General features: G+C 36.1%; 1 protein-coding gene across 3 annotated transcripts in view; it reads left to right on the forward strand.

The window, feature by feature from the left end:
- Positions 1-15,991, forward strand: part of FSIP2 (fibrous sheath interacting protein 2) — a 104,977-nt gene extending 88,986 nt beyond the window's left edge. For all 3 annotated transcript variants that reach the window (XM_040475593.1, XM_040475590.1, XM_040475591.1), the window contains 4 exons: positions 5,554-5,600; positions 9,475-9,518; positions 12,950-13,019; positions 15,790-15,991. In XM_040475593.1, the coding sequence (XP_040331527.1) occupies positions 5,554-5,600; positions 9,475-9,518; positions 12,950-13,019; positions 15,790-15,926 (298 nt within the window). In that variant the 3' untranslated portion in view covers positions 15,927-15,991. The remainder of the gene's footprint in view (positions 1-5,553; positions 5,601-9,474; positions 9,519-12,949; positions 13,020-15,789) is intronic.
- The last annotated feature ends 429 nt before the right edge of the window (positions 15,992-16,420 follow it).

Raw genomic sequence — 16,420 nt, forward strand, 5'->3', positions numbered from 1 at the left:
ATATCTATAGACTATTCCTGAAATAAAATGCAAAGGGAACCAACTGTGTATCTGCAAAATATCAACTACCACAAAGGAAGGCAGCAGTGAAGGAAATGAGGGATAAAAAAGCTATAAGACATACAGAAAAAAACTAACCAAATGACAAAAGTAGTGCTTCCCTATCAGTAATTTAGTATAAATGGACTAAATGCTTAAAAAAAACACAGATTAATAGAAGGAACTTCAAAAAGAATATCCAACTACAGATAGTCTCCAACTTATGATGGTGCAACTTATGATTTTTTGACTTGCTGATAGTGCAAAAGTAATACCCATTCCGTAAAAACTTGTACTTTGAATTTTGAATTTTGAGCTCTTCTCAGGCTAGCAATACACTGTACAATACTCTCTTGTGATACTGGGAAGAAGCAGTGAGCCACAACTCCCAGTCACCCACACAATCATGAGAGTAAACAACCAATATATGAACAGCTATTCCGTACACATATAATCATTCTGTTTTTCACTCTCAGTTAAGTACTCAATAAATTACAAGAAATATTTAACACTCTATTATAAAATATGCATTGTGTTAGATGATTTTGCCCAACTGTATACTAATGTTTTTTCAGCATGTTTAAGGTAGACTAGGCTAATCTATGATGTTCAGTAGTTTAGGTATATTAAGTGCATTTTTTATTTATGATATTTTCAACTTATAATGGGTTTTTCAGGACTAACCCCTTCATAAGTCAAAGAAGATCTGTATATATTGTTTATAAGAGACTCACTTTAGGAATAAAGATACACACAGGTGGGAAAAGATACCCCAAGCAAAGACAAACCGAATGAGTGCAAGGTTAGCTATACCAATATCAAACAAAATGGACTTTAAGTGAAAAACAAGAGACAACATTATTATAATGATAAAAGGGTTCATTCAATAAGAAGACATAACTAATATAAACATATACGAAACAAACGTGAGAGTTCCAAAATAGATGAAGCAAACACTGACAAATTTGAAGAGAGAAACAACAGTAATAGTGGACAGAACATCCAGATGGAATATATGGAGGACTAAAACAACACTATAGATCCGTTGGAACTAACAGACCTATACAGAACACTCCACCCAACAACAGCAGAATGCATATTTTTCTCAAGTGTACATGGAACATTATCCAGCATAGAACATAGGCTGGGTGATCAGGATACCACATATAGATCACAAAACAAGTGTTCATAAATTGTAAAATATTAAAATTATACACTGTATCCTTTCAATCACAATGGAATGAATTTAGAATTTAGTAGCAACAGGAGAACTGGAAAATTTATTTTTGAGACAGAGAGACACAGAGTGTGACTCGGGGAGGGGCAGAGAGAGAGAGGAAACACAGAATCCAAAGCAGGCTCCAGGCTCTGAGCTGTCAGCACAGAGCCGGATGCGGGGATGGAACTCACAAACTGTGAGATCATGACCTGAGTGGAAGTTGGATGCTTAACCGATTGAGCCACCCAGGTGCCCAAAACAATACATTCTTAAACAACCAATGGGTCAAAGAAGAAATCACTCAGGAAATTGGAAAATACTTGAGACAAATGAAAATGAAAACAATATACTAAAACTTATGGGATAGAGTGAAAGTAGTTCTAAGAGGGAAATTTATAGGTGTAAATTCATTAATAAAGATCTTATAACAATAACTTACCTTTATATCTTAAATAAAAGAAGAAAAACAAGCTAAAGTCAAAACTAGGATAAGGAAGAAAATAATACAAAGCAGAGATAAGCAAAATACAAAATAGAAAAACAATAGAGAAAATCAGTGAAACCTAGAGTTAGTTCCTCAAAACCACCAACAAAATTGACAAAATTATTGCAAGATGGCCTCTGGAAAAAAATAGAAGACTCAAAAACCTAAAACTATTAATGAAAAAAGGGACATTACACTTTATTTTACAGAAATAAAAAGGATTATAAGTAAGTATTATGAACAATTATACACCAACAAATTGGATAACTGAGAGGAAATTGATAAATTCCCAGGAATACATGACCACTGAAACTGAATCATGAAAAAAAAAAAAAATAGAAAATCTGAACAGACTAGTAAGGAGATTGAATCAGTAATCAAAAACCTAACAGAGAAAATCTCAGGACCAGATGGTTTCACTAGTGAATGGTGAATTCTAGCGAACATTTAAGGGGGAATTAACATCAATCCTCCTTACACTCTTGTCAAAAAATTGGATAGAAGGGACTATTTCCAAACTCATGAGGCTAGCATTACTTCAATACCAAAACCTAGAAAAAGGCACTACAAGAAAACTACAGATTAACATCCCCACTGAATATTGATGCAAAAATCTTTAGCAAAATCCTGGCAAACAGAATGCAACAGCACATTAAAACATTTTACACCAGGACTCAAGTGAGATTTATCCCAGAAATACAAGGGAGGTTCAACATATAGAAATCAGCCCATTTAATACAACATAGAACAAGATGAAGAACACACATCTCTGATCTAAATTAATGCAGAAAAAAACATTTAACAAAAGTCAATACTTTTTCATGATAACACTCAACAAACTCGGAATAGAAGGAAATTACTTCAAAGTAATGATAGCTATATGTGGAAAACCTAGAACTAATATTTTACTTAGGGTGGAAGCCTGAAGGAGTTTCTACGATTGGAAACAAAATTGCCCAGTCTTACCACTTCTATTCAACATACTGGAAGTCCTAGTCGGAGCACTTAAAAAGACATAAAAGGCATCTAAATTGGAAGATAAGACGCACAATGATCTCTGTTCACAGATAACATTATCTTATATGTAGAAAACCCTAAAGAGTCCATACAAAAAGAAACAAAAATTTTAGAGTAAATGAATTCAGGGCCACCTGGGTGGCTCAGTCAGTTAAGTGTCTGACTTTGGCTCAGATCATGATCTCACAGTTCGTGGGTCCGAGGCCCATGTCCAGCTCTGTGCTGAAAGCTCAGAGCTTGGAGCCTGCTTCAGATTCTTTCACACACTTGTTCTCTCTCTCTCTCTCTCTCTCTCTCTCTCTCTCTCTCTCTCTCTCTCTCACTTTCTCAAAAATAAATATTTAAAATTCAAAATAAAACGAGTAAATGAATTCATCAAAGTTGGATACAAATCAACATAGAAAAATCAATCACATTTGTTTTTTTTTTTTTTCCAATGTTTATTCATTTTTGAGAGACAGAGAGAGACAGAGCATGAGCTGGGAAGGGGCAGAGAGAGGGAGACACAGAATCTGAAGCAGGCTCCAGGCTCCAAGCTGTCAGCACAGAGCCCAACGTGGGGCTCAAACTTACGAACTGCGAGATCATGACCTGAGCTGAAGTCGGACGCTCAACCGACTGAACCACCCAGGCGCCCCTCAATCACATTTCTATGTACTGACGATGAACAATCCCAAAGGAAAAGTAAAAACTATAAGTGAACATTCCTGAAGGAAAAGGAAGGAGACAAAAATTAATGGAAAGATTATGCTAAGTGAAATAAGTCAGACTGAGAAAGACAATGTATTATTTTTACTCATAAGTAGAATCTAATAAAAATATGAATAAACAAAAAGCAGAATTAGACCTATAAATTCAAGACAGAGAACAAACTGATGCTTGTCAAAAGGGAGGGGATAAAGATGACTGGGAGCTGCAGACTTTGACTTATGGAATGAATAAATCACAGGAATAAAAGGCACAGCATAAGGAATATAATCATTGATATTTTAATAGCATTGTATGGGGGCAGATGGGAACTACAATAGCCGTAAACATAGCATAATGTATAAACTTATGGGCTGTACACCTGAAACTAATGTAACATTCTGTGTCAGTTATACTCAAATTAAAAAAAATAATTTAATAATTCATGGATTGGAAGATTCACTATTGTTAAGATGTCAATATTACACAGTATTCTACAGATCAGCATTTTATAAGAATTGCATTTGATGGCATTTTTTGTAGATACAGAAAAGATTCATTCCAAAATATTTTTATATAAAAAATTCTTACTAAATTTTATATAGGGACTCCTAATAACCAAAACAATCTTGAAAAGTAAGAACAAAGTTGGACTTACTGATTTAAGAACTTACTGCAAAGACATGGTAATGAAAACAGTATGGTACTGACATAAAAACAGACATAAAAAGCAATTAAATAAAATAAAAAGCATACAAACAAATCTTTCATTTATGACCAAATGATTTTTGATAAGCATGCCAAGGCCACTTAATGGGAAAAGAACATTCTTAAAACGGTGTTGAGAAAACTAACCACACACACAAAAATGAAGTTAGACCCTTCCCTTACACCATATGTGAAAATTAACTCAAAATGAATAAAAGACCTAAGCAAAACTATAGACCTCTTATAAGAAAAGGGGGCGGGGGGGGGGGAGGAAGCTTCATGGCATTGGATTTGGCAATAATTTCTTGGATATGACACTAAAAACACAAGAAAGAACAACAATGACAAAAATTAGATATACTGGACTTCACCAAAATTACTATTTTTTGTGCTTCAAAGGACAGAGTGAAAAGTCAACTCATAGAATAGGAGAAAATACTTGCAAATCATATATCTAATTAAGGGTTGCCACCCAGAATATATAGAGAACTCCTGTAATTCAATAACAATAAAAAAATCAAACAACCTGATTAAAAATTGGGCAGAGGATTTGAATAGATATTTCTTCAAAAAATATACAAATGGGCAATAAGTACATGAAACGACGCTCAACATCACTAATCATTAGGTAAATGCAAATAAAAATCACAATAAAATGCTATTTGACACTCATTAGGATAACTATTGTCAGGATATATACCCAAAAGAATTGAAAACAGTGACTCAGATAGTGGTACTCTCATATTCATAAGCAGCATTATTAATAGTAGCCAAATCATGGAAGCAACCCAAGAGTCACCGATAAATGAATGGTTAGGCAAAATGTGGTGTATGCATTCAGTAGAATGTAAGTAAGGCTTAAAAATGAAATTCTGACACATGCTACACACATATGAACCTTGAAGGCATTATGCTAAGTGACATGTCAGTCACAAAAGGGCTGATATTGCATAATTCCACTTATATGAGATACCTCAGGTAGTCAAATCATAGAGGCAGAAAGTAAAACAGCAGTTCCTGAGAATAGAGAGAGAGGATAATGCACTATTAAATATTTAATGGGTAGAAGAGTGTCAGTTTTGGGGAAGATGAAAATGTTCTGGAGAATAGATGGTGGCAATGGTTGCACAACAATGTGAATGGACTTAAGCACAGAACTGTACGCTTAAAAATGGTTATGGTGGAAAATTTTATGTTATGTGTATTTAACCAAAATTTTAAAAGTGGAAAAAAAGTTAATTTAGAAATCATTTTCATTTGATTTGGAAATTAGGTGACAAATTACTCTAGGTTTACGTCCATATGAAGAATAACTGACAGGTTGTTCTTTTGCTTAACCAGTAATTTCTTCATTCATTAAATGCACAGAAAATGAAACGTTCTTTTTCTTTTGTTTTAGTGAGACTGAAGATTTTTCCTCAGATACAAGTGCCAAAATATTAGAAGGTTGGATTTATTATTTGTCTTAAATTATAAAGCATTCAAAAGAAGACTGCTTTACTGCTTTGATAAACTTTTTACTAATTACTTATTGTTTGTTTACTGCCTTGTTTACTGCTTTCATGATTTTTTTAGTTACCAAACCTGAGATTGATATTTTTTTCCTGAAAATTTCTCTATTTTGGAGGAAAATAATCCATTACTACATCACTCAGGTGTTAAAATGAGCCAACTAATTTGCCTTTTCTGAATTACTGTTAAGATTTTATTAATGATTTTGATCAAGAAAATGGTGTGATATTATGAATTCAGTTACCATGTTCCTGTGAAAAATATTCATAAAATAAGGTTGCACCATACAATAGTTTTTACTTCAGTTGGAACCCATTATACTAGCATTTAACGATTTCTTACCCTTCCTTTGTACTTAGTCCTACCATAATGTACAAGAAAGGGGAGGGGCCTTTTAGAGCTAAATGTATTTGCTCACATTAATATCTGACTAGTATGGACTTCACTTGAAAAAAATAAATCTCTATTTTTATTTTACTCTAAGGAGTGATACCTACTCCTTCGAACATTTGTGAGAACTTTTTGGTGAAACCTCAGAGGATCAATGTGGTTCTAAGAGTGATCATAGGTACAAGAGGCAGAGTGTCATGTTTAACACAAAGCGGCCTTAAAATTCAAACCACAGTGGGGTGCCTGGATGGCTCAGTTGTTTAGCATCTGATACTTGGTTTCAGTGTAGCTCATGACCTCACAGTTGGTGAGATCAAGCTGTATCTCAGGCTCTACGCTGACAGCGGGAAACCTGCTTGGGATTCTGATTCCTCTCTATGTCTCTGCCCCTCCTCTGCTTGTGTTCTCTCTCCTTGTCTCAAAATAAATAAATCTAAACAAACAAACAAAAAACCTCAAACCACAGGTTTACCCTGGCTATTCCAAACACACAACACCTCTCAAGGAGTTACTTTAAAAACCTAGTTTCTTATCTTCGAAGTGAAATTATTTTAATTAAGATGATTCATACAATAGCAATAAATATGCCAGATTTCCATGAACCATAATCGGAAGACGTCACAATAATCATTAACCACACCTGTATTATAGAATCATAGGCTGCTAGAGAAACCATTCAATACAACCCCCATCATGTTTACATGAGGAAACTCAAGCTCAGGGTGAGGAAACAATTTTGCCAAGGTTACTTTGAGTCAAAGGCAGAGTCAATTTTGGATCCTAAGTCTCCTCACCATAAATGTATTGTGGGTGTTTTTTCCCATTTTTTTTTTTTTTTTGCAATGATCATGCTTAATTCTTACATCCTTCCTCAATATTTTAGCTGCCCAATTCAATCTTTTGTTTATTCATTCATTCAAATATTTACTAAGCATCTCCTTTGTGCTCTAGGATCCTATATGTGAACAAAACTGACAAAGTCCTTAATCTCATAGAATTTATACTTGAGTGGGCATCAAAGGGTAAGGACATGAACAAGATGATTCCAGATATTTATAAGTATTTCCCATCTCATCTGGGACAAAAGTGAAAGAAATTACAATGGCTTGTAAAATCTTACATCATCTGGATATCACTCCACCCCCTTTTACTTCTCTAACTTCCTCCTCTGTTTCTCTTTTCAGCTCTCTGCCCCAGCCTCATTGACCTTAAACATTCCAGGCATTCAGGCCTTTGCGCTTTCTGATCCTTGTGTCGTGCTCTTCCCCCTACATCTCCCTTGCTCACCCCTCACCTTGAGGTCTTTGCTCAAGTTTCACCTTCTCAGTAAGATCTTCTTTTACCATACTCTGAAATTGCACCCTCATGCTCACCATGGCACTAACTCTTCCACTTCTTGGCTGATTTTTCTCACTGGCACTTATAACTTTCTGATACACTGTTAGTTGTTGTTGTTTTTTTGTCACTATCTCCTTCTAGAATGTAAGTTCCCACAGTATTCCCAAGAACCTAAAATAGGCTTATAGTAGGAGGACCATTTAGTAAAATAAGAGAGACGATGGGAATAACTAATGAGAGGCACAAGAATTTTGTTTTGGTTATGTTGAGATTGATTTACCCATTAGATGTTCAAGTTGAGGTGTCACATAAGAAACAGGATTTTTAAGATGGAGTTTAACAGGGAGGTCAGAGCTGGAAATTTATATTCTTTGTTTCATATGGGTATACAATAAAATAAGTTAACTCTGAACATCTGATATCCTCAACTATCAGGAATTTCTCTATGACTTTTCATCAAAACAAACTCCTAGTATATCCTGGGAAGTTGACAGCCATTTAGCCTAGAAACTTAAAACCTATGTTTGGAATGATAGGCCTAGAAGTAAACCCAATACCCTCAGTCATTTAAAAGCAAAAGTCAGCTCAATTATGTGCAATATAGAGCCAGGTACTTTTTTTTTTTTTTTCAACGTTTATTCATTTTTGGGACAGAGAGAGACAGAGCATGAACGGGGGAGGGGCAGAGAGAGAGGGAGACAGAATCGGAAACAGGCTCCAGGCTCTGAGCCATCAGCCCAGAGCCCGACGCGGGGCTCGAACTCACGGACCGCAAGATCGTGACCTGGCTGAAGTCGGACGCTTAACCGACTGCGCCACCCAGGCGCCCCAGAGCCAGGTACTTTTAGAAAGATGATCAAACAACAATAAATTTTTACCAGTATTGTCAGATAAGTGCCATAATCAATCCCTGTCATATTTGAGTTATTTGAAGTTTTACTGCTACTCCCCCCCCCCCGCCAAAACCTACATTTGTCCAAAGGATAACTCAGAGAATGACCACTTGTGTTGGCCCTTGATGATGACATGTTTATAAAATGCAAAATTCTTATATATAAGATATCTCATTGAGCCCTGTTGTCAGACAGGCAGGGAAGAATCTCAACCACATTCTACATAATTAGGAAACAGTCAAATAAGTTAGATTCAATTTGCCAATGTTCTTCACTCTAAGAAGTAAAGCTAAAACTCAAACTCAGATTTTCTGCCTCCCTAGTGGTTGGTTTTTGTGAAACTTTTCTAATAATTTCTCTCTCTTTGTTTTTAATGTTTGTTTATTTTTGAGAGAGACAGAGAGACAGAGCACGAGCTGGGGAGGAGCAGAGAGAGGGGAGACACAGACCCAAAGCAGGCTCCAGGCTCTGAGCTGTCAGCACAAAGCCCGACATGGGGCTTGAACTCACAAACTGTGAGATCATGACCTGAGTCAAAGTCAGACTTTTAACCGACTGAGCCACCCAGGAGACCCAAAACTTTTCTCTTAATTTCTAACTCCCTTAGTTTAAATTTGTTTTACAGGCATACTAACTTCCCCTGGAATTTAGGCAACTTTTGATTCTGTAGCAACTTCTCCAGATTTCCTCTTGGTATTGCCTCAAAATTCTCCTGGTTCTCACTCAAAGTATTTCATAAGACCAGCACCTTCTTCTTTGTTCCAATAATCTGCTTTTAATTAGCTATGTAGAATCAAAGAGTCTTAGAGCTGGAAGGCCCCTAGGAATCATTTATAAGGTAATCTCTTATTTTACATGTAAACAAATAAGCCTGCAGAGATTGAGTACTTATGGATAAACATGTGGCTACTAAGTAACAGAGTTGGCCTTTCCTACTAAATCATATTTCATCTTATAATTCCTAAAGGAAAGTCTAGGACATGCCCCAGAACTCTAGAGATCTTACCTATTTCAGTTGTGTTCCCAATGTCTGTACAGTGAAAGTGATAATAATTTCTTCTACCTAACTAAATTCTAGAACTTTCTGGTAAAAAATAATAAGACCCAGGTTTGTCTCAATACTATTCATGCCTAAAAAAAGAAAAAAAAATAATATTTTTTCCTTTTCTTTTTCCCCTTCCCAACAGGAAATTCCCAGGAGCAAAAGCCAGAGAATTCAAACAATGTGAAGGTAAATATCTTTCAATAAACTCTAATTAGCATACATGGAGTCCAGTTGAATATAGCCTAGTTTTCAAGGCCACATCAGGGCTTGGGGTGGTACAGTTTGTGGAACATCAGGAAACCTACCCCTGTTCAGTATTTCTTCCTGCTCAGATCTTTCCCTCTGGCTAAGAACTATCCATGGAACTGAAGAAATCCCTTAATCAAAATTTTCACTTTACAGGTAAGTTATTCCTTGCTTACGTGCACAGAGTAACCCACTATTCCTCCCTAGAACCTAAATGGACTTCCACTCTTTACCTGTGTTACTACTGACTCTGGAGAAAACCGTACAGGGAGTCACTTGGCCCTGTCTAAGGCAGGTAGACCCAAGTGAGGAACTTGGTGGAGGCAGGGAGGGAATAGAAGCTTTCAAAAATGGAGGAGACTGGCTTGCAGGAAATGAGCACTGACTCCATCTATTTTTCTGTATTCCTAAGGACTGATTGTTTAAAGGCAGCTTTCCAAGAGGTTCAGCTACTCTCCACTCAGGAAAATTTTTCCTCCTAGTTCTTTTTAAAAGTTTCCAATGAGAGCCAAAGCTACAGATCTTCTTTTGCTTTTATCACTTTGTTTCTTGGCTCAATTTAACCCCACTTCTGAATTTCCCCTACACCATGCACATGAATCCATCAATTACCCAGTCCCTTATCATCAGAGTCATCTTCTTCATACTAATGCCAAACCCTGAAGGTGCTGGGAAGTTTCTTATTCAACCTAATCCTCATTTATGAATATAAACATCTATCTGACAACCTCGGGCTTACTTAGGCCATTATTTTCCAAGTAAAATTATATGGAAATAACAGGGAGACAGAATCTGTAGACTGATGACCTCATGACAGACTATTCCTTGTGTCAGGCTAAATTCCTTGCTAATCTGGGCCCTTTTTTGGCTTTTTGCCCTTCCCATAACTTGCAGCTTTTTCCATGGTAAAACTATAGTTGAAGTTGTTATACCCAATCCAATTCAAAGTAAGGTGGACTAAGCACATTCTATCCCATCTCTATCTCTGACTACAACTAAAAACTCTGGACAACAAATGAGGATTCTGGAAAACAAATAATAGTAAGAGTTTGAGGGGACAAATAAAAACTCAAAGAATCACCAATTTCATTATGAGTTTCCTGGTTTTGTACCCCCTTATCTCCTACTTTAGACCTAGAGCAATTCAAATCCTGGAATTGCATAGAAAGAATGGGCAGAATAAATCCCCAGGAGAAATCATTGCTCTCTCACCAGAATTAAGATATTCCTGTGGACTGGGAAGTAGAAGAATCTCACTTCTTTCCCACTTTTCCCATCTCTTGGCTCTGCCTCAAGGCAAGTTTCAGACACGAAGCTATATGGCAATGGCTGCAGAGGCTTGAGGCACTTAAAACTCTGAGAGAAAAATCCTTCCCTCTGACCAGAAGAATTAGGACAAGGTCTCCAGTAACCTGAAGAAGATTAAAAGGAAATCTGCTTTTTTTTCTCTGCTTCTTTTTGCCACTTTACTCTAGACATAAATGCAATCATGGGATGTGTGAGACAGCACACAGAATGGGTAGCCACAGCATTCTAGCCATAGAACCAGAAAGGAGACTATTTAGAGTTAGGGACATGGAAAAAAAAAAGTCACAGAATATCATCAGAAAGGATCCCCTACAAATCTGTATGTCTCTCCTGTGTTGTTCATGTATGGAACTGGCCTGAGTTTACATAAACAAAAGGCTTTGAGAACTTGAACTATAGCTTTAACAGTGGTGCACACACAGGGATGCTACGTATATATACTGCCAAGGCTTTGGAAACTGAATTTACATTGGAAACAGCTATAGAAGGGTAGGATGTGTGGTCTAAATCTAAGTGGGTTAATTACCTACTTAAGCAAACAGATAAAAAACTAAACCATCTCCAGAGTACTCAGTTCTTAGAAACTCATAAGTTGTTTAAAATGCTCAAGATAGAATTCAAAATTACTTAACATACAAAAAATAAGACAATGTCTACAACTTTTAAGGGAGAAGACAAGAGATACCAAGTCTGATGCAACTAAAATTTTGGAATTTTCAGACAAAAACTTAAAGTGGTGGTTATAACGGTGTTCCATGAAGAAATGGCAATCTCTTATGAATAAATCTTATGAAAAGATAGATGTTCCTAAAATAACAAGTATATTTACTCATCTCAGGCACTTGGTAGCATCTCCCTGCCAGCGTTTAGATTAGGGATTCTGAAGTCAGTCTCACACATGTGGGCATTTTTTAAGCGATATCAATATCTGTCCCACCCTGAGAGATTTCAATTCAATTGGAGGTGTGGGACCTTGGGATTCATATTAAGAAAAAAGAATTTCCACAGGATGCTTGGATAGCTCATTCGGTTAAGCATCCAACTTCAGCTTGGGTTATGATCTCGTGGTTCATGAGTTCGAGATCCATGTCAGACTCTGCTCTGACAAATACAGATTCTGTGTCTCCCTCTCTCTTTGCCCCTCTCCCACTTGTACTCTCTTTCAAAAATAAATAAAACATTTAAAATTTTTTTTTTAAATTTTTCACATGTAACTATTGTGCTGCCAATACTGAGAATTAGTGTTTTAGATAGTCTTGGTTCCATTTTATTCCTCAGGCATATATTTGTTTCGAAATATATTAAAAGATAAGCTACCTCAAGTCCTCTTTGAAGAACTATGATAAAACTCCTATAATACCTGGTGGTTTTTTTACATAATCTATATGTAACATATTTTATGTTTCTTCATGAATTTAGGCCTTTTTAAAAAATTTCTCATCATTGATTTCCTTATTTAATAGCTAGTTTTATAAAATATATACAAGGTAGCCCAATTACCTATCCCAGTCTATTTTATGCCTTTCTGAGAAAATTGCTGCTTCTCTCTTCAAAGAGGTGATATGGGCCTACAGAGTAAAGCTAGTATCTAAGCCATGTTCCATACCCAACTAGGTCCAGATAGCCTGCTTATTGCTCCAGACTCCAAAATACCTAAGATTTCCATAACAGGAAACTGGAGTTACGTAGTGAACAGCCATTTTACCCCTTAACATTATCTCTCATATCATAAAAAGAATTTATAATTTGTTACTTATATCAATCCCCCAAAAGAGGGAGGGAGCAGACAGAGCTGGCTTTTTTTGTGACTTAAGATGGCTGAGCTTTGATCATCATTGAATGGTATCCAAGGCCCACATCTATGACAAGGGTCAGCCCTAGGTGCCATAATTGGCAAAAATTATGATCCTGTCTCACTGGATAATTCTTTGAGACTTCAGAGCACAGACATTATTGATGTAAGGTACTACAATGGTTGTACTACATCTTTTGGGGATTTCTAGGTATCTTAGTGTGTACTATCCAATGAAAGATTAAATAAGTACTTTACTTTGTCTTGGCAGTTTATCACCATCTTTGAAGGAAACAAGAATATTGTTGGCAGTGTACATTCCTCAAAAGAAGTCATTTCAGGTACAAAATATACTATGCTTTAGCATTCATCCTGGAATGAGTGGCTCCTTCCTTGAAGTATTGATGCCTATTATCAATATGAGGTTGAAATAATATTCTTACTATGTGTATGTTTGTGTGTATAACAATTTGCAGTTTATTATGGGGTACTTTTATTTTAACCTCAAATCATAGTTACAAATAATAGAACTAACATTTATTAGGAATTAAATATCCCCTTTTTATTAAAGAGGGAAGGGCGAGTCACCGAAGAAGAAAGTAAGAGTATATTATTCAAGGTCACCCTGCAGCTAATAAGCTGCAGAACTGGGGTTCAAACACAGATCTGCCCAACTTCAAAGCCTAAGCTCGTTCAATATAACCAGAATTCATACACTTAAATGCCCACAGGAGCCATACAGGTAAGGTTATAAACAAGAGCAGTAGGTTAAGCAAGGGTCTGTGGTGCACTGAAGATGGCATGTCCCATCTAAAGGAGGGAGCTGCTACTCAGCAATCACTGACACGCTGGCTTGTTGCCAGGTCTTCCAATTGAAGTCTTTGCATTCTTCAAAAGAAGTTAGAGGTGAAAATTCCTGACTTTTAAAGTTTAACACATAATTCAAAGTTCTTCCGAAATGTTTTGTGGACCAAACAAAACTTGTCTATATCCCCTACACCATACTATTCTGCCTCTGTGAATCATAAAGCCCTAGTTTAAAAAAGAGAAAATGGAGGGAATAACTATCTGAGGTTACACAGTCAACAAATACAAAGCTTTTAGGGCTCAAAAACTGATCTTCTGACTTTGATCCTCCACTCTTTCTTCCCTCCATAATGTGGTTTCATATTGTTGCCATTGCATCCCAGAATAAGCCCCATATTGGGTAATAACCAAAGATAGTCTACAGTTTTGCTACAGAAAGAACTACTAACAAGATAAACGCAGGGTTCGTGACTTTCTCATGTAGGTTATTAAGCTAAGATACCAGGCACCCTCCGGTCTTGAACAATATACAGTCATCTAATAAAGCATGCGGATTTGAGGCAGTGTCCCAAGTGTGTTTCCTGGAGCTGCTCTGCATTAGAACCACCCAGGGTACTTTTTTCACAATGTAGATTCCTGGACCCTCTCTAGCCTAAGTTAGCATCTCTGAGTAATGGTGCCCAGAGATCTGAATTTTTAACAGGACCACAAGTTTCAAGAACAGAAATTATTTTGTACCTCCAATGACAATTTCAGAAGTCTTGCAACAATGCCTCAATCATGTCAGTAAAATTTTATCTTACTTTTTCAGAAAGTACATCTTTCTCTTTCATCTATGCTTTTGTGTCCTATCTGCTGCAAATTTTGTGGGTTTTTTTTCCTTTTAAATTCTTAGGTCATTTTAAAAAATAATAATAGAGTAAAAACCCTGAATATACTTTTTTGTTCTTTATTTTTAGTTAAATTTACCGTTGGCTATCTTAACTTTAACTATAGAAGATTATCTTGCTAGAAAAGACAAATCTAGGTAACTACAAGATGTATAGTCATGAACTTTGGCACATGATGGAATTAAGAAAATGGGGGTGCCTAGGTGGCTCAGTCGGTTAAGGATCTGACTTTGGCTCAGGTCGTGATCTCATGGTTCCTGAGGTCGAGACCTGCACTGGCCCCTGTGCTGACAGCTCAGAACCTGGAGCCTGCTTTGGATTCTGTGTCTCCTGCTGTCTCTGTCCCTTCCTCACTCACACTCTGTCTTTCTGTCTGTCTCTTAAAAATTAATAAACATTAAACATTATTTTTTTAATCTAAAAAAAGAAAATTTGGTCATGTGTGTTTTCATGTCTTATCAAAAAGTTTCAAAAAAGTACATAAATGTTCATTTCTATCTTTACATATTTATAAGTAAAATTATAATTTTGTGATAATTAAAATATGAAGAATGTAGAAAATGTGAAAAATGAATGTAGAAAAATGAATCTAAATGAAAATTCTTTTATTATCTATACAGTCTTATCTCACATGATTAAAAAAAATCACTTGAAGTTAACCAATTGAAAATTCACCCAAAGTAGGTGAGAAATTATGACAATTTTAATGCACTTGTGCTTTCACTTGAGTACTCTGAAATACATACCCTTGTTGTGTAAAGTTGAAAGTTACTTTAAGTTTAGCTCATCAGGTTTTTTCCAATAGTGTTCTGATAGAAAAAGAAAGACATTCTTTGTACACCTAACTGGAGAAGTATCAAAGTGCGGTAGGTCCATGAGAGTCAAAAAGCTGGCCCCTATTCCCAGAGCATCCATTTTCTACTCATATGACCTTAGGCAAGGTATTTGACCTTGCCAAGATTCAGTGTCCAAAAATGGAGTTATCACTCTTCCTATTTCCCTTACAAGAGTGTTAGAAGGATCAAATTAGAAGAGCCTTTGTGAGGGGCACCTGGATGGCTCAGCTGGTTAAGCATCTGACTCTTGACTTCAGCTCAGGTCATGATCTCATGGTTTGTGGGTTCAAACACCATGTCAAGCTCTGCACGATAAGTGCAGAGCCTGCTTGGGATTCTCTCTGTCTCCCTCTGGCTCTGCCACTCCCCTGCTCTCTCTGTCTCTCAAAATAAATAAATAAACTTAAAAAAAGAACCTTTGCAAATGTTTTTAAATCCCATAAAGTATTTTATAAACATCACTTTCTTAATTCTAAATCATCAATTCTATAGTATAACTCTCTCAATTAGAATGCTTAATAAATACTGTCTCAATTAGAATGCCTAATAAATATATTACTTTTTTGCTTTTTCCACAGAAACTCCCAAGCCTAGTATTTCCAAACAAGGATCTAAAATGTTGGCAAAGGTATCTTCAGCTCTCTCAAAGGTGTTTTCTCGAAGTAACACCAATATTTCCAAATCTTCCTCACCACCTGACCAAGATGAGCCCTGAAGCTTTTATACCTGATAGAACTATGCTTACTTCCCTTAGAAAATAAAGTGATTTTTAAAGCATAACATATTGTCCTAGAAGATGATTTTTATAATACTGAGCAGAATTTTAAGATCAAAGAAAGTACAATAGAAATTTGGATAAGAGAAAGGTTTGATGAATGCTTTTGATAAACATTTGGCATGAAAAGAGGCACAGTGTTAGTATTACCTGTGTGCCATAAATATGAAGCGACCAAAAGTGTACCTGGAAATGACCTTGGAGGTTTCCTGTTAAATTTTTAGAGGGTATTTTCACCAAAATAGTTAGCAAATTGAGATAACACTCAAGTGAATTCTGTAACACAGATATGAAACTGAATGGTTCATTATTAAAGGTGTATTTGTATGTTCAAATAAAAATATACCAGATATAAGAAATCAGCTTTTCCCACCTGCAGATAAAGTATCATCAGTTTATAAAATACCTCCCAAGCAAAAATATCTAACTATGAA

The sequence above is a fragment of the Herpailurus yagouaroundi genome, unplaced genomic scaffold (genome assembly GCF_014898765.1).
Source record: "Herpailurus yagouaroundi ecotype Mexico unplaced genomic scaffold, PumYag 140, whole genome shotgun sequence".
Classification (NCBI taxonomy): Eukaryota; Metazoa; Chordata; class Mammalia; order Carnivora; family Felidae; genus Herpailurus; species Herpailurus yagouaroundi.